This window comes from Motacilla alba, chromosome 5 (genome assembly GCF_015832195.1).
Source record: "Motacilla alba alba isolate MOTALB_02 chromosome 5, Motacilla_alba_V1.0_pri, whole genome shotgun sequence".
NCBI classification, from domain to species: Eukaryota; Metazoa; Chordata; class Aves; order Passeriformes; family Motacillidae; genus Motacilla; species Motacilla alba.
This window is the reverse complement of record NC_052020.1, coordinates 10,623,056-10,643,961: the sequence shown is the minus strand read 5'-3', so window position 1 is coordinate 10,643,961 and position 20,906 is coordinate 10,623,056. Positions and strand designations below refer to the sequence as shown.

At 42.6% G+C, this 20,906-nt stretch overlaps 1 protein-coding gene across 1 annotated transcript in view; it reads left to right on the top strand.

Moving 5' to 3' along the window:
- Positions 1–18,428, top strand: part of SWAP70 (switching B cell complex subunit SWAP70) — a 36,371-nt gene extending 17,943 nt beyond the window's left edge. Inside the window, exons 4-12 of the mRNA XM_038138471.1 lie at positions 3,840–4,067; positions 6,575–6,721; positions 6,976–7,084; positions 8,324–8,505; positions 12,251–12,358; positions 13,521–13,687; positions 14,468–14,666; positions 15,954–16,050; positions 16,374–18,428. Coding sequence (XP_037994399.1) covers positions 3,840–4,067; positions 6,575–6,721; positions 6,976–7,084; positions 8,324–8,505; positions 12,251–12,358; positions 13,521–13,687; positions 14,468–14,666; positions 15,954–16,050; positions 16,374–16,483 — 1,347 coding nt within the window. The 3' untranslated portion in view covers positions 16,484–18,428. The remainder of the gene's footprint in view (positions 1–3,839; positions 4,068–6,574; positions 6,722–6,975; positions 7,085–8,323; positions 8,506–12,250; positions 12,359–13,520; positions 13,688–14,467; positions 14,667–15,953; positions 16,051–16,373) is intronic.
- The last annotated feature ends 2,478 nt before the right edge of the window (positions 18,429–20,906 follow it).

Sequence of the window (20,906 nt, the reverse complement as noted above, 5' to 3'; positions counted from 1 at the left end):
CTCTAGTATTCAAATTTATTAACAGACAGCATTTCTAATCCTCCTAAGAGGACTAAGCCTTGTGTGGCTTTTTGTGTGTGTCAAAATGAGGTGATGTTTTCATACCCTGGAGAGGTAAGAATCTGATCCAGTGATTCTTCTGGAGTGTGTTTTTTATGACCATGTTTGCTTCCTTGTTCTGCATTCTAGTACCAGAAACTGAAACAGTGAATGAAATACTGGGAATTGACCCTTGGCCCTTCAGAAATGACACTGAAACTGATACAAAGAGAATGAAAGCTGCTTGTGTGGGGTTTTAATTGACCCATGATCTCTAAAAGTTGATGACAGTGGTTAGGAAGATTTTTAGTCACTTGGTTAGGAAGACTTGCATCAGTTCTTCCCATTTCACTGCCTTCTTCCTTGGCTGCTGCATGAGAAAGTTTTCAGCTCATACAGCAGGTTTTGTCAAGGTAGTGGCTTGCACTGGATAATGAACAGGTTTTTGCTGGTGGAAAGAAAGAAACAAATATTTGACTTAAAAATTAGTGATGTCCTGATGGGATGAAGAAAAGGAGTTGATGATGACTGTGAGAGGGGATATGACTGCTTTCATGGCTGTGGCCCAGTAACAAATACTCCCACAGAATTTTGTACAATGTGAGTAGACTTTTGACATCTGCTCTGTTAATATCACAAACCTTATTTGAATAGTGTGAACCAGAACCTTGTCTGCTGTGCTCTGCTGGGCATGAAGGCCTCCTTGGCATTATTTTTCTCATTCTAAGAGACCACTCATAGATCAGAAATAATTGAGAAAAATATGTGATGCTTCATTCCCCATGGAAGCAAAAATACCTGGAAGAGGAAAACAAATAGACACTGAAACATGGGGAAAAGAAAGTGCCCTCTGAAAGAAGCTCACAAACAGACTCGTGTTAGAGCTCTGTTCTCTGTTACTATTTTTGATTTCTCTTGGCAAAACTCTGGCTGAAAAGTTTGAGATGTAAACTGGTTTTGGTAGTTTGGAGCCACTGGGTCCCTACTGGTGCATGTAGTGTTAACAACTCCCTGGTATTTTTGCACCTGTATTTTGCATACTTTTGACCTGAAAGCCAGGCCCTGTTAAAATAGCAGCAAACGTAGCTTCACTTTTGCTTTTTAGCCACAAGAGTAGTTTATATTTGAGACAGGAGACTTAATTTGTCAGTTATTTGCTGGGTTGACATGTCTCTGTGGAGGAGGGGAAATGTCTTTTGCTCTCAGGGGTTCCTCATTTGAGCACCTAATGGGTGGTTGCTATTTGCTTTCTCACTGGTGCAACTCATTTCTTCGTATTTACCTCATACTTCCATATTCATACTGTGCAAAAGTCACTGTTGCTGTTGAGCAGATAGATCAGATAAACTTCTGGCAACTTTGGTTAGCCATGTATGTGACTGGATTCAAGATAAACCTTTAATTTTTTTTTTTTAATTTTAGAAATTGAATTGTAACGTGCACAGGTCATTTTTCAGTTAAGAAGAGTTAATGTAGTTTAAAATAATGAGTATTTTATGTACTCTAGGGGGGTTGTAGGATATTTGTAGTCATATAAGTGACTTGTAGATGGGAGTTGACAGACTTAAATGGTTAAATCTAATCTATGAACCAAAATAAGATAAAATGTGTACGAATGACACTAAAGGAAACAATGTGTTGACTTATTTTTAGTGTATTCTATGATAACATGTACTAGCCAAGAGTTTTGCATTGCATCATTTCCAGACCATTAGTTTGATCCACATTTTATTTATATGGCTTGAGCAAAAATAGGAAAAAATTGATTCAGGTGTGCTCTTTGTGTGTGTGTGTGTTCCATTGTCTGCAAGTGAGACCTGGTTCTTTTAGATCATTAACCAAAGGAATTTGAGAGCTTGATGCCTTAAGTTGCCATGCCTCAAGCAGTGTAAGAGCTGGTGAAATTCTGGAACAATGAATTTTATAGTTAGAGTTCATAATTTTTTACTTTTTTAAAAATTACTATTACTTTGTAACATTTTGGCAGATATATTATCTATCTAATGAAGTCTGAGTTATTTTAGCTTTCTTTCCAGTTAAAGTCCGGGATCATAGTCCAGAACTGATGCTGTTCAAAGGGAATGAGCAGAGTGGCAGAAAATGTTTTGAACATGGGTGAAAAAATGAAGGTTTTAGGAGGTTTGAAACAGCTTTTCAGTGCTCCTGTTTTTGCACTCTGTGAAGGCTTTTTTTTTTTTTTTTTTTGGGATGTTTTTTTTTTTCTATAAAACATGTCTGGAGTAGGAAGTAAGCTGCTTCCTGCCAGTAACTGAATACTGAGGATTTATGGTAGTCAGTGCTTGAAAGCCTTGAATTGTCTTTTTAACTTAAGGATTTTGGAGAGTGAAAATCAGCAAAGCTTATTTTAAAGACTGTGAATTTGAATGCCACTTCTGCAGAGGCCTCTGTTAAGACTATCTCTTTGCTAGTGAGAACTGCACAAGGAGCTAAAACTTACTGAAGTGTGTTACTTGGTAAAGCTGACATGAAAAACAATGCTCTCTACAATTTCTGTGTCTTCTACTTGGATGAGACTTGAGGAGGATGTGACAGGCACAACTTGGAGGTGGGTGCACTTCCAGTTCATTCAGAGGAGCAGGAACTTTCCTCCTGGTGCTGCATCAGCTTTGCAGCCTCTCCTTTTTCTGCAGCATTACCCACATGCCCTGGAGTAGGGGCTGTGACACCAAGAGTCACTGGGCTGAAATAGTGGGAAAAGCACATCCCTCTGCAGGGTGGATTTGGGATTTACTGCACACTTGTGTTTCCTGACCAGAGACATGGGGGAAAGGAAGGGATGTGGCTGTGCCTGTTGTAAGAGAGAGAAACAGCAGCCACAATACATTGAGGCCTGGGTGTCCTTGGGGTGAAATGTGTGGGGGTCAAAAACATTTCTTTATTTCTTTGCACTCCCAAATCTCTTGCATAGAGACTCGAAAGCCTAATAGACCAGCTAAAAGGTGAGTCTGAGCTGTAGTAGGAAGGCCCTCACTTATTACCTAATTTAGAGAGTCATTAAAAGCATTTTGCACGTCCTCAAAGCTGGGTTTCCTTTAAAATACTGCAAATGAACATCGATGAGTTTAAAACCAACATAAAAAAATCAGTCTGAAGATCCCCAGCCTTATTTGCTTCTTTTTCATTCTTGTGTTTGTTTTGACTAGTATTACTGGTGTTACTGTCCTGCACATGGTAGTGCTTACAGAGTGATGAAAGATTAAAGGACGAGGAGAATTTATTTGGGAAACAAAAGCAGATGTGAAAGATTTGTTCCTTTATTTCTCTTGATACAACTGTCAGGATTGTGTCCAGGGATGGAGTGCTTGAGAGCTAGAGAAGAGGGGTCAGGTGTAGATCATACCTTGGTCATTTTTCATTTCACTTCTAGTCCAAACAGCCTTCTTTTCTTATTTTTTTGTTATTTGTTTGCTTTTTGCTTACAAAATACTTTCTGAAACTTCTTGCTTTCTCACGCTTCAGTCATTCACAGTTTGGAAACCGTTGCAGGGAAGGTCCCATGTGTTCTGTAGGAATCTGAAATATTAAACGAGGCTGTCAGGTTCAATTCTTTGTTTTCATGTGAAGAGAGTAGCTGAGGGACAGGCTTGGCAGTGAAGAGTTCAGCTGAGACAGGAGCTTAAAACCTTTGTTAATTGAACCACCTACATGTAGGGGCCTACATGTGAGCACAGGAAACTCACTGTAATGGGAGTCTCTGGAGGAACTTCATTTACAGCTCTGAAACACTTGATTTCCATGCCTGCTGCAAATGATGGATTTCTGCTTGTGTTTCTGCACAGATTGAATACTTACTTAAAAAAATCACGGAAGCAATGGGAGCAGGCTGGCAGCAGGAGCAGTTTGACCATTACAAGATTGCTCTCAACACCAGCCGAGAGGGTCTCTCTGCGTGGGAGCTGATCGACCTCATCGGGAGTGGGCAGTTCAGTAAAGGAATGGACAGGCAGACAGTGTCCATGGCGATCAATGAAGTCTTTAATGAGCTCATTCTAGATGTACTCAAGCAGGTAAGAACCACAGAGAACTAATGCTTTAAAGTAGAATGTTTTATTGCTTTAATTAGAAAATGTTCAATTTGTGCTCAAATTTATTTGCCCTATTGAATGATGAGCAGGAGGAAATTAGGTGAATTATCTGTAAGGGTTCTTTAATTTGAGCTTGTTTTTATAAAAGAAATTGTGCTGCTATTCAGGTCATTGTAATTGTAGCAGTATTATGAATGAGTTGCTTCTTGGAAGAGCTTGCTTTTAGAAAGTGAAGGAAGTGGGTTTTGACTTGAAATATTACCTTTTTTACACTAGTACCAGCTACTTGTTAGTTGACAGAATAGCTGCATCATGCTCTCAGTTCTGGTAACAGCTCTTCAGTCTTTGGAAAGGCTTTTCTGTAGTTTCAGTTGTGCTGCAGGAAATGCAGCTGTGCTGGGCACCACCTCTGTGCTCAAACAAGGGGGTCTGGACCCCAGGGTATTTTGGCTCCTCAAGTGCCCCACTTCAGGAGGGCAAAAAGTTGTGCAAGAGCTCCAGAGGGCTGTCCCTTCTTGTTCTGCTTAGCAGGCTGTGTGACTGACGGCTTATTTATCTGCACTCAGACTCCAGAAATCATGCTGGCCTTTGTATTCTTCAGATTTCCAGTGCCTGGATTATCAGTTTAGGAATGCCTTTAAAAACTGCATTTTCTTTCATGGGAATTGGAAGTACCAGAGGGACCTGAGGGGTCACAGCAGAGTTTATTACCTAGAGAGCTCTTTAAAATTGACTTTTACTTGACAAGAGAATTTTTTTCATCTTTGATTTCTTGGTGAGGAGAGAAACAAAGGATTTCTTGGCAGACTTTCCTAAGCTGTTCTGAAGAAACCATCAGAAGGTCTTGGCACAGGAAATTCTTTCAGAATACCCACAGAACAATGCAAAAGTCTATTTTTGTTAACTGCTGGTTGCCTGCTGGAGGTGAGGGCTGGGGACACACACACATAAAGTCAGTTGAGGGCAAAATGAAGTCATTCTGCTGTTTGGTACCATGAAAATAAATCAACCAGTGTCAGTTCAATCCTACTTGAAACTTGTGAGGAAATCTGATTTCTTTTCAGTTTTGATATTGCATTGTGTGTCTTCCCCCACACCTTTTTTGTTTTGTTTTGTGTCTCCTTTCTTTCCTCTCTTGGTGCCTGGGCTTCTTTCTCAAGGATGTCTGAGTGCCTTTGAATGGTTCCTTGACACTTAAAAATAGCTTGTGTCAAGATTTAGCCCTGTGCCTCCTAGGCAGTTTGGACACTTTTTGGCCTGGTGGAGGGCAGAGTTGTGTGTGATTTCAATATCCTGATACCTTGTTGATTCACAGAATTGTCCTGTTTATTGCAGCAATCACATAATTGCTTTGAAGGTATTAATTAATGACATATGGTCTCATAACCAAACATCGTGCTACCCTTTTTATTGAACACATCCTGGATCTCTAAGGCTTACAGAGGGTAGCAGCAGTAGTTAAATCTGTGATATTTAGTGTTCTGAAAGATGTGTCTTTTGTGTGGTGGTTGGTGTGAAAAAGCTCCTGCTTTTCAAGAGCTCTCAATGGGTTCTTGGAAAGTGAGAAGCAGCTGATACTGAAGTAATAGGTAAAGATTTTGCAGAAATTTAAGAGGAAAGTATTAGTCTGACTTGGCTTTGAAAGCAAATTTGGTAAGTCAGGAAGGAAAAAAGAAACAAACCCTGGCTATGACTTGGACTGTGCAAAACATGGAAGATTGAAGCTGCAGGAGTCCTTCACATGGCCTTGCAACCACCCAGAGCTCAGCCCCGAGAATGGGGGCGGCAGACAAAGCTGTGCATTCCTGCTGTGGAGCAAGGGAGTGGGATGGCACCTGGGAATAGGCACGGCCTTGGCTCTGGACACGTTTCAGGGCTAGAAAAGCTGAGCACAGATAAGCTGTATGTGTAGGGGTGGCTCAGGTTGTTGTTTGGTTTGGTTTGTTTTTTAAACAAAAAAAGCTTCTTCAACTGTTCTGAATGCTTTCTTTCCCCTCAGACCTGTAGAGAAAGATATCTTTGGCTTAAGTATGCCGCAGCACATTTCTTTTTATATATAGATATATATATATAATTTAGTACAAGCACATTTGCATGTATCAAAAACAGTTATAGATGAAAGCCATTACAGAAAAATGTTCCGTGGTCTTCTTTCCAGCCTTTTCATCCTCTTAATCTGGAATACTCTGGATACAGAGTATACTTTCTATATGGCTTATTCGTGGTTTATATTGATGTTGGTGTTTCAGTTTCATCTGTGATTTGACTTTTTTTGGAAGTTAAATGTCAGACAAAAGTATGTAACTATTTGGGGAATATGATTACAGAAATGGAAGGTACAGCTGAAATACTGGCTAACTTTGAAGGTATTTGGGGCTACGAGGTAACTTTTCTGTGTGCTCTGTTGGGTCTTTACATCTTTACATAGCCAAAAGACCAGACGGTTCAGCAGTGGACAGGCATTTCAGCTGCTCTGTTGCTTTTAACAGGGCTACATGCTGAAAAAAGGTCACAAACGGAAAAATTGGATGGAGCGATGGTTTGTGCTAAAACCCAATGTTATTTCCTACTATGTAAGTGAAGATTTAAAGGACAAGAAGGGAGACATCATACTGGACAGCAACTGTTGTGTAGAGGTAAAACCACTCCAAAAACAATGTATGTTTCTAAAGATCAGAATTGATCCTTTTTTGTGTGTGGGATTGACTCCTGGTATCTTTTAACAGAGCTTTTTTACTTCATATGACACCAGTTCATAAACACCCTTTTAATGAATGCTCTTAGTGCTGGTATTTGTATCTCTGTGACACATAAGTGCATAGATGCTGCTTGACTTTATAACTTCGATTTCAGTGTTTGCAAAGCTAATCTTTATTGTTACCCATTCTAGGCCTTGCCTGACAAAGATGGAAAGAAATGCCTTTTTCTCATAAAATGTCTTGATAAAACTTTTGAGATCAGTGCCTCTGATAAAAAGAAGAAGCAGGAATGGATTCAAGGTGAGGTTTCAAAAATGCTAGTTATGTGAAAGTTAAGGTTAGTGGAATTCTTACAGCAGTGCTTTGCTCGAATTTGAAATTCTTGGTCTTGTGATTTTTGATATCTCTGTTTTGGGCACATGGATCTTTAAGGGGTCTGAGATTCAGGAAGAACTAAGGATCCACATAAGGGAAATAAATTTTTGTCGTGTAGGTGCCTTAATTCAGGCAGCCATAACCAAAATGAAATGGTTGTTATTGTTGTTTTTTATATTGACTGTACTTCTAGGGACGGGGAAGGTGTAAATCATTTTTTTTTGGGGATAAAGGGAAAGCTTGTTCATTTTGGCACTGTGAAATACTGGCTTTGGTTGTACGGTTCTACTTGAAATAATGTGGTTTGTGAGCTGAGGATAAAGCTAGGAATTAGGGCTTGCTTTTCTATTCCCACAGTAAAGGTATTCTTCCTGTGAGACCTTCCCAGGAATGCGATGGGTACATCCATCTGCAGAGTGAGGCAGAAGCCCTTGCAAAGCTGTTGTTGCCAATGCCATTGAAGAATGTGCAGAAATTAAATATTTGGACCTGTGGGCTGTCATTTGCACTTCCCTCTTTACCTGCAGCATGTGTTTCATTGCACCAAAGTCAGGTGTATGACGAATGATTCAGAAGGAGACTTTTTTTTCATGGTTGTGGTATATGAAGAAAATACCAAAATCATCTGCCACATCTCAGCTTTGCTGTCTCAAATATTTTGTCACTACGTGTAAGAGAATGAGAGCTATTGTCTTACTGGGAGAAAGTTTTCCGTAAGGATTCAGGGTTTAAGGTTGGCTCTAGGGAAGATAGATAACACCTTACTCCTTGGTTAGTCACTGAGTCTAGGTAGTAAGAAATCCTCAAGTGTTGGGCTTTTTTCTTGCAGCTGGGTGTATGAGTGACTCATATGTCCACAGCCTGTTACAAATCGATATTGGAATTGACATAATGCAGTGGAATTGCATTAGATCTTATCCTCGTGGCAGGCAGCCAGTACTGACAGCTAAGTGACAACTTTCAAAGTTATGTCAACACAACTTTGCGTTGACAGCCAGCCTGATGGCAATTAGGACAGCTGACAGCAGTGCTTTCTGCCTAAAAAACACATTCAAAAATCCCCGACCCGACAGCCAGCACAGCACAGCACTGCAAGTCTCTTCCCAAAGTGTACCTAGAAAGTCCAGCGCTCCCCTCATGGTGCTCTGCTCCTGTCCCCCGCAGCCATCCAGAGCACGGTGAGCCTGCTGCGGGCGGGCAGCGCTCCCCCGCACAAGGAGGCGCGGCAGAAGCGCAAGGAGCTGCGCCAGAAGCTGCTGGCTGAGCAGGAGCAGCTGGAGCGGCAGATGAAGGAGCTGCAGGCGGCCAACGAGAACAAGCAGAAGGAGCTGGAGACCGTGCGCAAGGTGGGAGAGGAGCTGCCGGCCCTGCAGCCCCCTGCTCGGTCCCTGGGGCTGCAGTGTCTGTGCTGTGCAGGCACCTGGAGCAGAGTCCTCCGGGGGAGCTGTGCTTGTGTCAGGCCCCTGCACTGAGCAGGCTGGGGGAGAAGAACCTGCCAGCTCTGTGGATGGTGTCTGGGGACAGGAGAAACCAATATTTTCAGTTGCTTTTGGGCTTTTTGTTTTCCTTTTGTGTCAGACACGTCTGTCAAATGTCACTGTGATATTTTATGAAAATCCTATCGCTAAGATTTTCTGCTGAGAAGCCTCAGAAAAGAAATGTAAACAGTAACTATCTGATGGCTGTGGAATGTGGTCTAGAAATGGTTTAGAGGTGCATCTTTGATTGGTCTCATGTCAATTGTTTTTACTTAATGACCAACCAAAGTCCAGCTGTGTCAGACTCTCTGATCAGTCACAAGCTTTTGTTATCATTCTCTTCTATTCTTATCTAACCTTTTGTCTGTATCCTTTCTCTATTCTTTTATAATAGTTTTAATATACCATTTTTAATATAATAAAATAATAAATCAATCTTCTGAAACATAGAGTCAAGATTCTCATCTCTGCCCTCATCCTGAGGACCCCACAAATACCAGCCAGTCAAACCTGGGGCTTTCCATGAAGATTTTCTTTGATAGTTTACCCAAGTTTTGTTATGTTATTTGTATGTTTATGGGCACAGTTCTCTTCTCACAGATGAATTTCTATAATTTCTATCTCTAAAAACAAAATATGTGGCTTTTCTTACTTTTAGTGTGGAGCATGCCTTGAAAACAGCTTAGAACCCAATATTTTAATTCAAATCCTCCCCACTTGCTGCCTTTGATTTTGGCTGCTGAGTCCCTGCTGCTAGAGCAGTCCAGGTCTTCATTTGTTTACTCTGCATTCTCCTCTACCTCCCTAAATTAATGTAAGGTTTTTACATTCCCATTTAGGACAAATCTGCATCATTGCTAGAGTTTTTTGTAAGTAAAATCCACCAGTTTTAGCCCTTAGAAAAAAAATTCAGTGATCTTTGCAGCTATAAATGTTGTGAAGGCATGTAAGGTTTTGACTCTAGGAAAGCAAATAAAATAAAAAACCCCCACATTTTTAAAAGTCCCGTCATTGTCACAATTTGTGGCAAGGAGAAATTTGTCTTTTTTAAAATTAGTCTTGCACTGACAGTCCTGATGTTGGTATTACTCTGTTTGCCTTAAATGGAGTCTGACAGTAGAAAACCATTTTTAAATTTAATTTTGGCACCTGTAGTCTACCATGTGTTTAAGATTCAGAATGCAAAATAGACAGTAAAGGATAGCCTATGTTACCTTCTACTAGTAAGTAATGTACCCATTAACAGAAATCATAAGGTTGGATTTCTGCATTGTTTGCTTTGTGGAAAAATACTTAGGGGGGAAGACAACATGAGAGCAACCCCAAAGGAGCAGTAGGATGTTGGCAGGCTCCAGGGAATTTCATAAAAATCACAGTGGGTAAACTAAAGAGAGTTGTGGCTAGAAGCATCTTTTGAAGTGGGCTGGATTAAAATGATTTCTCAAGGAAGGTGTCTTAGGCTCTGACATGAGCTACTGCACTTTGGCTAGGTGGAACTAGGGGGGAGGTACATTGTTGGAGGAACTCACAGGGTTTGATTAGTTAGAAAACTGTTCTTCAAGGAAAGGACTTTGTAAATGCTTCAGGAAACTGGATTGTTCTGGGAAGCTCAGAGGTTGATTTGCTGCTGATGGCAGTGAGCCACCATTTATGCAGCATCTGCCAAAGTGCACTCTGGGTCTGGTTTGTATTCTAGTAGCTCCTGCAGTAGAGTATTCCAAAAGAATAAATGCTTTTGTCTAAAATAGATTTTTTTTCATATTTTTAAATGGAATTTTGACATGTGCACATGAAACAGACAGGAAGGTAAGATTCTCCTTGTGTGAGAGCATGCACAGGACGTGTGCACCCTTTGTTTCAATTTGGGGTCTTGCATGGGCTTTGGAGACTCTGTGCTGTCTGTGCCTGCTGGAATGGTGTGTTCCTGTTCTCTCCCCCCTCCAACACTCGTGGCTTTTCCCTGGAGGGCACAGTTCCCAGTAACCTTACCTGCTGGGAACAGCTGTGGTGGGTGAAGCAGGAAGTTGCTGATGCTGAGTGGACAGTGATAATTTTCTTGCTGAGCTCTCTGGCCGTGGCCTGGCATGCACCCTTGCCTGTGACTGTGCACGTTTGCCCTCTCAGCTCAGTATGGGCAGTGTTTATTTAATTTCAGAACAGGGAAGGAAATCTAGAGGAGATTTCACTTAAATAGGCATCTTGGATTTGACTACAATGACATGCTTTTGAATGTCCTGGCAGAGTAAGAAAGCTGCTTGTAAAACAATGGCATCATTTAGGCCTTGCAAAGGAGAGCAGTTCTGTGCTGTGTTCTGCAACATAAACCCACAAACCTGAACCTTCTCCTTCACTTCTTCCCATCTATTTGAGACCAGAGTGGTACTACAAGCATGTAAAAGAGTGAAAGTTGTAGCTTGGCAGTTTTAATCGTTGAGGCATCACATTATTTCATCTGGGTTGGTCAGGGAGCATGGTTTAAATGTGCTACCTTCAGGAGCATGATGGAATCACAGAAAGGTTTGGTTTGGAAGGGATCTTAAAGATCATCCAGTCCCAGTGCCCCTGCTGTGGGCAGAGACACCTTCCACTACACCAGGATGCTCCATGGCCCATCAAACCTGACCTTGAACACTTTCAGGGATGAGGCATCCACAGCTTCTCTGGACAGCCTGTCCCTGTGTCACTGCCTCTGGGCTTGCTCCAACAGGTCCCTGCCATCTTTATGTTGTGCCCTGCTCTTATTAAAGGTCTGTGGAAGCAATTTCCACAGCCCAGCATATTTTAAAAAAAGCATCAGATAAGTTTCTTAGGAAAATTTTGTGAAAGAATGGTTTTGTTTTCAGTACTGGTAAAGTTTAGGCTGGTGCCTGAAGATTTCTAACCTTGCAGGGATTGAAATCCTGATGAAAGGAAAAACTGTGACCATTGTCTTTATTTATAAAATCAAGATGCAACAGAAGTAAAATAAGATGCAAGAAGGTGGAAAGGTATCAGCAGTTGTTTCCCAGGCCCTAGCTAATCTTCCGCCTAATTTCAGGTGATGATTATGGACCAGGATTTTGTTTACCTTACTTGGCAGTTTAGGGGATCTTAGAGGGATGATTCACAATAGCACAATCACTTATTCTAGTCAAAGTTCCTGACACTTCTGCTTTCCCATGGCAATTCAGTGCTTCTCATTTCTGTTTCTGTATGAACTCTGTGCTTGCTATCATGTTTTCCCTATTGGAAGTCCTGTGCAGTCCTGCCTGAAATGTGGTTTTTCGTGATAGTTTTCTCTCCTGTTGAGGTAGAGGAGGAAATACAGTGATTTCTATCACTTGAGCAAAGCAGGACTCAGAGGAAACTTGGAGATAGTCTGGTAATTACCTTTTCATTGGTAAATTTAAAATTGTCTTGCAAACAATCAAGATCGTAAATTATCTTTAAAGGCTATGAGTAATCTCAGACATTAAAAATCCAGCCTGGTACTTTGATGATTTTGAAGGTTTCTTCAGTTTTTTTAAAGCCAAAAAATTGTTAAATAAAGTTCCACTCCCTCAGAATAATTTAGTTTTGACAAGTTGTTTTCTTCCTTCTTTTCTTCCCCCTACCCCCCACCGTTCTCTTCCAGCAACTGGAAGCAGCAGCTGCTCGTGCTGCTGAGGAGGAGAAGAAAAGGCTTCAGACTCAAGTTGAGTTACAAGATCGATTCAGTTTGGAGCTGGAGAGAGAAAAAATGGTGAGAAGTGCACGAGGGGTTTTACTGCTATGCACATAGGGAGCCATGTGTTCAGCAAGGGCTTCCCTCACTGGCAGCCACTGAAAGGATTCCACAGATTTTGCAGGAAGCTGGAGGACAGAATCTGTGTTGCATTTATTTGAGATGTAGGATTAAAGTATTTTTACTGGTGAAGTCAAATACCGGAACAGCTTGGTTACAATTTGTGCAGCATTCAAAGTTTAAATATGATTGGAAAATTGGAAGAAGAATAGACTGTTTGAAGGACAAATGCAGACTGAAGTTCTCCTTGCAGTTTTCAGAGATGGAGAACCTGAGGCCAGTACTTGCTGTATGAATAAGCAAAATGAATCAGGCGTAATCAAAATGCATTTTATGCATTCCTTGAGCTATTGCTTTTTTATGCTGTGTGTTCTTTTACGATTACACACAAATATAAAAAATAAAGAAATATTGCTGCTTTACAATACTGTTACTATTCAGCTGCACTGAGGAGTCCCCAAAGAACTGATTTTCAGTCTTCAGGGGCTTTGTCAAGTTGTTCTGTTAGTTGAGGGAAAAGAAGTAGAAAAAGTGATGTTGTGGGACATCTCAGGTCGTTAATGCACACAGTGCTGCTTTATGGGCTGAGCATGAATTCCTGAATACAATCCCTTTTTGGGTCACTGGGATTTGGGTCAGCTGAGGGGAGCAGCCTGCAGACCAATGGGGCAGGACATTCCAACCCCCTTTATCCATCCTGTGCCATCATCCAGAGACACAAGTGTGTGAGATACACTGCTGCCAAAGGGGGAGTGAAAACAGTGCCTTTAAAGCAGCCTGACCTTCATGTCTGGCCTCTCTACAACCTTTCTCTTCCTTCAGTTGTGTATCTGTAAACTAAGCAACAAGATCCAGCTGACTGAAACGATGTTTGAACCCCTGTAGAAATCCTGTGCTGCAGGAAGTAGGTCAATATAAGTAGCCTTTGTTATTATTTAATTTTTTTAATGCTCTTAGTTCCACATCTGCAGATCTAGCCTCAATTTCATCAGTTCTGCTCTGCAGTCAGCAGGAAGAGGTTTGTCTCTGAAAACATGGCCTGAGGGAAAGCTGGCAGTTCTTTAAAAACTGGAAACCTGAGTTGAATGGTAGCTCATGTGTCCCAAATTTGTGCTGCTAGGTAAGACAGAAAATGGAAGAGCAGGTTGCTCAGAAGTCATCTGAACTGGAACAGTATTTACAAAGAGTACGTGAACTGGAAGAAATGTATAAACAGCTACAGGAGGCATTGGAGGATGAGAAACAGGCACGTCAGGATGAAGAGACTGTGAGGAAACTTCAGGCCAGGTATGGCTTTGACCAGGTGGAAAAGTGTTTCAGTCCCCTCTGCCAATAGTGAGTACCTGTGCCCTACTCCTAATGACTGCTTGCCTCTTGGAATGGGGAACTACCTTCAAGTCTAAACACAGCCCAGATTTTATTTTTCCCTAAGATATGAAGGCTGAAGCTGCTGTTTAGGATTTTTAAAATATGTCTGATTAGCCTTCAGCAGAGGACAAGCTCAGTGGTTTTGGAAAAGCAGGTGCAGTTATTTTTCCACCAGGCGTTGTGCGTGTCAGCATGTGAAAAACTGACATCACTCTGTACAGGCTTTTCAGCTGTTTGTTTTATAAAGCAGTATCTGTAAAAATGACTAAAAATTACTTTCTGCTGTATTTTATCCAAGGTTTAAACTGTAATGATGAAGGGTTAAATTTCCTCTTACAGGGGCTTTGTGGAGTGTGGTTTTTTCCTTCATATACTCAGTCCTCCTAAGACAATGAAGATAACTTATGCATGCCTGTTTCTTCTGGGGCTCTGTGTTGTGTATTTGCATTATTGACTACATTTTCTGAATAGCCCTTTGTAACAGTCAGACTGCTTGCACTGCTGGCATGGCACTGAAGGCAAGCCAACAAACAATAACTTTTTCCCTGCTTTCCAAGCTTTTTAAAAACTACATTTTCTTTCCTTTTTTCTTAAAAAAAAAAAAAAAGGAGAGGAAAGAAAAAAGTTAATTAATTTGGCTTCCCTGCATGGATACAACTCATGTTTAAAGTGCAGTTAACATCACAATCCCCATTGCAGATTGCTGGAAGAAGAGACAGCAAAGAGAGCTGAACTGGAAAAATGGCATTTGCAGCAGCAGCAGACCATTCAGATGACAGAAGCAGAGAAGCAAGAGCTGGAAAACCAGAGAATGATGAAGGAACAGGCTCTTCAAGTGGCCATGGAGCAACTGAAACAACTTGAGTTGGAAAGGAAGGAGGCCCTTGAGCAGTATGAGGTGAGCTGCTCTGCTTCTTTAAGGATTAGTATGGCACAAAAGTTATAAGAGGCAGGATAGTTGGGTTGGTTGAGTTTTTTTGTTGTTTGGGTTTTTTTTTTTTTTTTTTTTTTTTTTTTTGTAGTTTTTACTCTGTTTCTAGACCAGTACATACATTTGAAGAAGAGGATCTCTTTCAGACACACCTCTGAACCTCTTTTATTTATTTTTGTCACAATTTGCATGCAGGCCAGCTCAGTCACATCCTGAAATACTCTGCCCTTCATGTGCAGCCCCACTGCTGCTGTAACTGGGTGCATTTTGCTTCTGAGGTAGCAATTCTTGCAGTGTTTTGATGATGTCATGGCACTGTATTGTCTTCTACAGATGAAAAGTCAATGTGGTACTGTAGGCACCTACTCCTCAAAAATGTATTTAAGCACTGAATGGAAGTTAAGGATAGGTAGGAATTAGCTCAGATTCTCAGTGTGCAGCAGAGCTTCGTGTCTCAAAAGCCAGGCCTGCTCTCTGCTCTATTGAGTGTTTTTGGGGAAGGTCAGTAACTGTTCATGGAAGAAATAAGAGCCAGAATCCAGCAAGTACAGAGGCTGAAGTGCTGCACGCTTTCCAGGGCTAGAGAGGTGTTGATCCTGCATTTATTTAGGTCAGGAAAGAAAGCCTGGCTGGGTTTGTTTTTAGCAGGGGAGGGTGTTTATGGGGTGAGCTCTGAAGGACAAGCCTGTCTCGCCTGGCACAGAACACAAATGCTGCACTCACTGCAGGCAAGGGCTCAGCTGGGGTAGCTGTGGCCACTTTACAACTTCCCAGGGTGGTGTTACATCTCACATCATCACAAGATTGCTTCTGGCCAGTACTTGGCTCTTTTTTAGGTGACATCTCAGGCTTTTTGTATGGGAAGCATAATTTACTACTCCAAAGGAATTGCTGAATACAATAGACATATAAAACCACAAAAAAATTCCACAGAACAATTATTTTAGAAATAATTAAACATCTAGCCTTCCATTTGGAATTGCCCAAAAGACCAGTCTAGGCTGAAGAATGAAGACTAGCTTCATTACACAGCTACAGAATATTGTAAAACCTTGCTATTTTGGGATTCTGGTTTGTCAACTTTTTTCTTTCTTGTGGGGTGTGGTGGTGACTAAATTACTTAGGATGGTTCCACATTAAACAGAGGGCTGGGGGAATTAGCATGGTTCTGGCTTTTGGTTTAAAAGGTGTTGTATCTTTACATAAAAAACAGAGTAAAGCTGTTGTTTTCAAGTGGGCTCTGTCTTATTTCAGGAGGTTAAAAAGAAGTTGGAAACAGCAGCTAACAACACCAAGAGTTGGAAAGATAAAGTAGCTCATCATGAGGGATTGATTCGACTAATAGAGCCAGGTGAGTTATCAACAGAGGAGTTACAAGAGTATATATTTATTCTGCCTTCATGCACTTATATCACTTGGTGGCTTACTGAAGTCTGCCTTTTCCTGTAGTTTACTGGTTTCACAGCAGTCTATAAATATCACCCTTTGTGACAACTGCTGATGGGAGCTTCCACGTCTTTCCCTCTATTGGCCCTACTATAATGATTTTATTATCATTATTGTTTGTTTCTTTTATGTTTAAAACAAAGCAAGGATCAGCCTGAACACTGCACTGTGGGAGCGTGATGTCCCTGTCAGAACTGCCTGTCTCAAGTATTGCTCTCTGTCTTCCAGGCTCCAAGAATCCTCACTTAATCACAAACTGGGGCCCAGCCGCCTTCACTGAAGCTGAACTGGAGCAGAGACAAAGGAGCTGGAAAGGGAAGAAAGCCACTTCAGAGTGACAGTGGCAGCTGACATGTGGCCCAGATTAGGAGCCCACCTCCTTCGTTCTGCTTTGCACAGAGCAGCCTCTTGCTTACACAGTTTAGTTTGCTCAGCAGGTTGGGCCTTTCTGCTCACGAAATGCTGTTTGCCCCGCTGAAGGGTCTGCTCAGAGCTCAGCCATTCCAGTGGGTGGAGTCTGACAGGACGTGCTGTTTTCCCTCACTTTTCCAAGACTTTGCAACTGAAAGTTTGTATTGAAACGTAGCTTGTGACAGACAGAGTTGTTCCTATACTAGCCTGTAACAATCTGACAGCAGCTAACCAATCAGGCAGCATCACTTTCATTCCAGAAGGCGAGGGAAGCAGTTGTTCTGCTGGTTCGGTTTAGTATCATTTCAACCCAGGAGAAATCAGTCCTGGAGGTTGTGTTCAGCTCTGAGATGGAGCATTACCTTTCCTTCCTCCTTTTACTTTTGCTGTCCCTCTGTTGCTTTCTGCACGGTGCTTAGTGCTCAGACACATTCCCTTGGCAAGGGGGCGCTGCCATCAGTGGGTGCCTGCTGCCTGCTTGGATTTGGTGTCCTGTTTCCCTCTCTTTGCAGGAACCCAAACAAAAGAACGGGAGATAGGCATGTAGAAAACACTGCTCTAATACATTTGGAAAAAGTAGTCGTGTAAGACTGTTTTTGTACTGTCTCATACTTGAGAAGTGCTAAATTAAGCCTTGGGAGTTCTTTTCATAGTATAAAAGATGAAGTTTTGGCTCCCAGATTCCTGAAGCAGATCAATGGAAGGTGGTAGCACACACAGGGCAAATAGCCTCTGTGTTAAGGCTGTGGTTGTGCAAGAAATCTGATTAAAACATCCTACCATTTTTAGATGTAGCACTTCTGTCTTAATTTTAATTGGAGGCCAGATGAAAACTAATGTAAGAAGAAATGTTTTTTAAAATAAAAAATTATAAATGTGTATGCTGATACTGCAGTGATACTGCTTTAGGAAAAAAAATAAAAGTAATTTCTGTCAATAAAATAACTTCAGTCTTTCTAGTACCAAGGCTTCCCAAAGAGCCTGCTGTGCCTTACCATTCTCTCCTGGGACAAAGCCAGTTATTTCTGTTTCTGTAGGGAAAAGGAGCAAGGCTGTGACTTTGCTTTGCACATCTCCCACACCAGCATTGCTCAGTAAAACAGGATTCCTGCCAACTTGTACAGACATTTTGAGATGCCCCCTCGAGGAGCAGGTGCCCGCTGGTGTGGCTTGTGAGCAGCTTTGACTGTACCCTGGCCATCCATCCCTCACCTGCTTGTTAGTTCAGCTACATGTTAAATTATTTGTAGTAAATAAGAAGTGAATGTTTTAGGAGGATAAGCAGTGCCTTGCTGTGCAGCACTGTGATACTTGGGTCTTGGAAGAGCAGAAGCTGTACAGAAGTGGTGTCCAGATTTGGAAGTCATAAGTAGCATTTTATTTGCCTATTAACTAAGACTCACTCAAATACTGAATCCTCTCAAACATTTATTCTCTGGTTATATTTTTATACTAATTGAAATCTTTAATGTTTCAGTAAATGGAGTGCTGATTAGAATGGCAGGAAAATCCAGGATCTTCCTATTTATACTCACTGTACAGGAAAGCAGTAGTTCCATAAACTTGATAACAGTGCATTTTTTAAATTGATCACTTTTACAGAAGCAATGTGAATAAAAAACCCAACCACCTGTAATAGAATTACTAATGTTCACAAGGTTAAACTTTGCTAAAGGAGCTGGAACAGTATTTATAACTACCAAACATCTGATGTGGAGAGCAGAAAGGGTAATGGGGTAAACTTGTTTAATTTTTCTAACAGTCTTTATTTTGGAAAACGTTTTTTTAAGAACACCAAATGATGCATGTTTTCGTATTTTTTGCTGTTCTTTAGAAATGGCTGTTTAATAAAGTAATATAAAGTCATTTACATTTTGGAATTAATGGATGTCTTATTGCCTGGGTTTCTTTTGGCCTATTGGAATTCAAAATCCAGTGACTGTTGTGTGAAGAAGTTTAATGGATCAATGGGATATTAAAGGCACAATAAAGGCAGTGGTCCCATGATAACACCAACAGACTTTGTTTTAGCAGCACTCCTGCTCTTAAATGTTCACATTCAGTACTCCTTGCTGCAGCCTGGGGCAAGGGCAGAGCAGGCTCGGCAGGGAGCTGTTGGGACAGACGCACAGCGGCCCCTCACAATGTGTCAGCCCTGTCTGTCTGTCTGTCTGTCTAGCAGAAGAGGAAATGAGATAACGTTCCTTTTAGTTTCGCTGTCTCTGCTTGCTCTGGCAAATTAAAAAAGCTTTGTGTGAAGCTTTGCTCAGTAAAGCTGGGGGGAGTGGTTGGTTTAAAAATTAAACCTTTTGCATGCCGAGCAAAAATACCACTTGAGAGTGAGCCCCTTAGAGCGACCCCGAGCAGCATCCCAAGGGAGCGCAGAGCCGTGAGTCTCCTCCGGAGCATGGAAATCTGCATCCCGCTGTGCCAGCATCTCCGGGGGGCCGCAGTGCTGCTCTCCTGTTCCCACAAAGCAACGAGCCTGCTCATGGTCAGGATATCCCCGCAGAGCTCTGGGATTAGGGATGCCACTGCTCTGCCCAAGAAGCCCTAACTACACTTTAGGCTTGCACAGAGGCCAGGGGAAGGCTGTGCCTGCTGTTCCCGAGCCCTTGGCAGATGCACTGAAAGGCTCAGCCCACTTATTTTGTCTGCCAGATTGAGTTTCATTTACCTGCTGCTGCTGGAGTGGTCTTGCAAACCACAACCCCAGTGCCGTGCTGTTCCTTCTAAAAACAGGATGGAGTTTGGTTCAGGGTTTTTGTTTGTTTTTGTTTTCTTTTCCCTGTGACCATTTTATGGAGCTGATTTATGAGCCGTGCTCACTGGATCACACATTCCCAACCTGTAACAGGCTGGCTTCCAGCAGCTCATGTTAGTCCTGTTTCACCGTCCTGCATGAGCAGCCACAAAAGCAAAGCCTCTGCGGGGAAAAGGAGCAGTGTCTTAGGGCAGAATCTGTATCCTGGGCAGGTGGGGAATTGGAAGCAGGTGATCATTGAGGTCCAAAAGAAGCCCCTGTTTGGCCCTGTTAATGGCAGGGCGATTGGAAGCAGGTGATCCTGAAGGTCCCTTCCAGCCCTAGCCATCCTGTGATGCTGTGTCTCAGTCATGCAGGACACCTGGAACGGGAGCTGCACCATCCCTATCAGTGAAACTGAACGGAAAAGAACTGCTCTGATTTTTATCTCAAATATGCGAAGAAGTTACATAAACAACTTTTGAGCAAACGATGCAGGGCCAGGAAAGGGGATATCCATGAGGCCTTTCGGCTGCTTCGGGGCGAGAGGCCATGATTTGTTCCCAAAGGAAGGGGTGCTGAAGGGCGGCAGGTGTGCCGTACACTGTCCCCTGAGAATGGCAAATTCCTTTCACACTTTAGATTTTTAGGGGCTTTCCTAGTCCACCGATGTCACCCTGATTTTTTAAGACTTTGCTAAGCCTTCTGATGTTTGCATTCTTGTAACAAACTTTCTCACACACAGTTTTGTAAATAACTTATGTTTTGCATTCTTTCATGGAAGAGGAGAGAATTGATGGACTCTTGGTCTGTCCAGTGTCATTGGAGAGGTGGCACTGTCACCCTCCAATCCACTGTCACTTTTGGAAAACTATAAATGTTAGAGTCAGAAAATAAAGGTCTCTCTTTTTTGTTTCCTTGGAGAGCAGCAGTGTCCGTGTCATCTTTTCGTGTTGCATTACGACATGCCAGTACTTGCTGGTTACTAGATAATTGTGGCTCTCTCTGCCTTTGTTTTGGGGGTTTTTTTTTGTGTGTTTTTGTTGTTTGTTGGGGTTTTTTTGTTTGTTTAACAAATCTTTTGGGGTCACTGTGGCAGCCCCTGCGCCCCTCGCCCGGCTGCCCGCTCCGGGACTCCGAGCCGGGGAGGGCGGGACAGGAGCGGGGACCCTGGGCTGCCTCATCGCTGGGCTCCGGCTGCCACCTCGTGGTCAGCCAGCCCGCCGTCCCTGGACGCCGATCCTGCGGTGTTCCCGGCTGCGGCGGTGTCCCGGGACAGCCGCCCTGCCGCTCCTTCCCTGCCAGGGAAAAGCGCCGCGGCTGCGGCACCGCCACCACCTCCCTGCCGGGGCCACCGCAGCCCTGGCCCTGCTCCAGGAGCCCGGGCGGTTCCTCTGCTAGCTCGGTGTGCCCACAGACATCCCGTCAGCCTAAGAAAAATGGATTTTTCGTTGTTGTTGTTGTTACCACGGGGCTGTGAGCTGATTCAGGCGTATTTTCCGAGCGAACCGCGGCGCCCCGCAGGATGCCGATGCGTGCAGCGGGATCCAGCATCCCGCAGTCTCGCGTCTGCAGGCGCAGCGCGGGCTGCCATGCGGCTTTCCTGA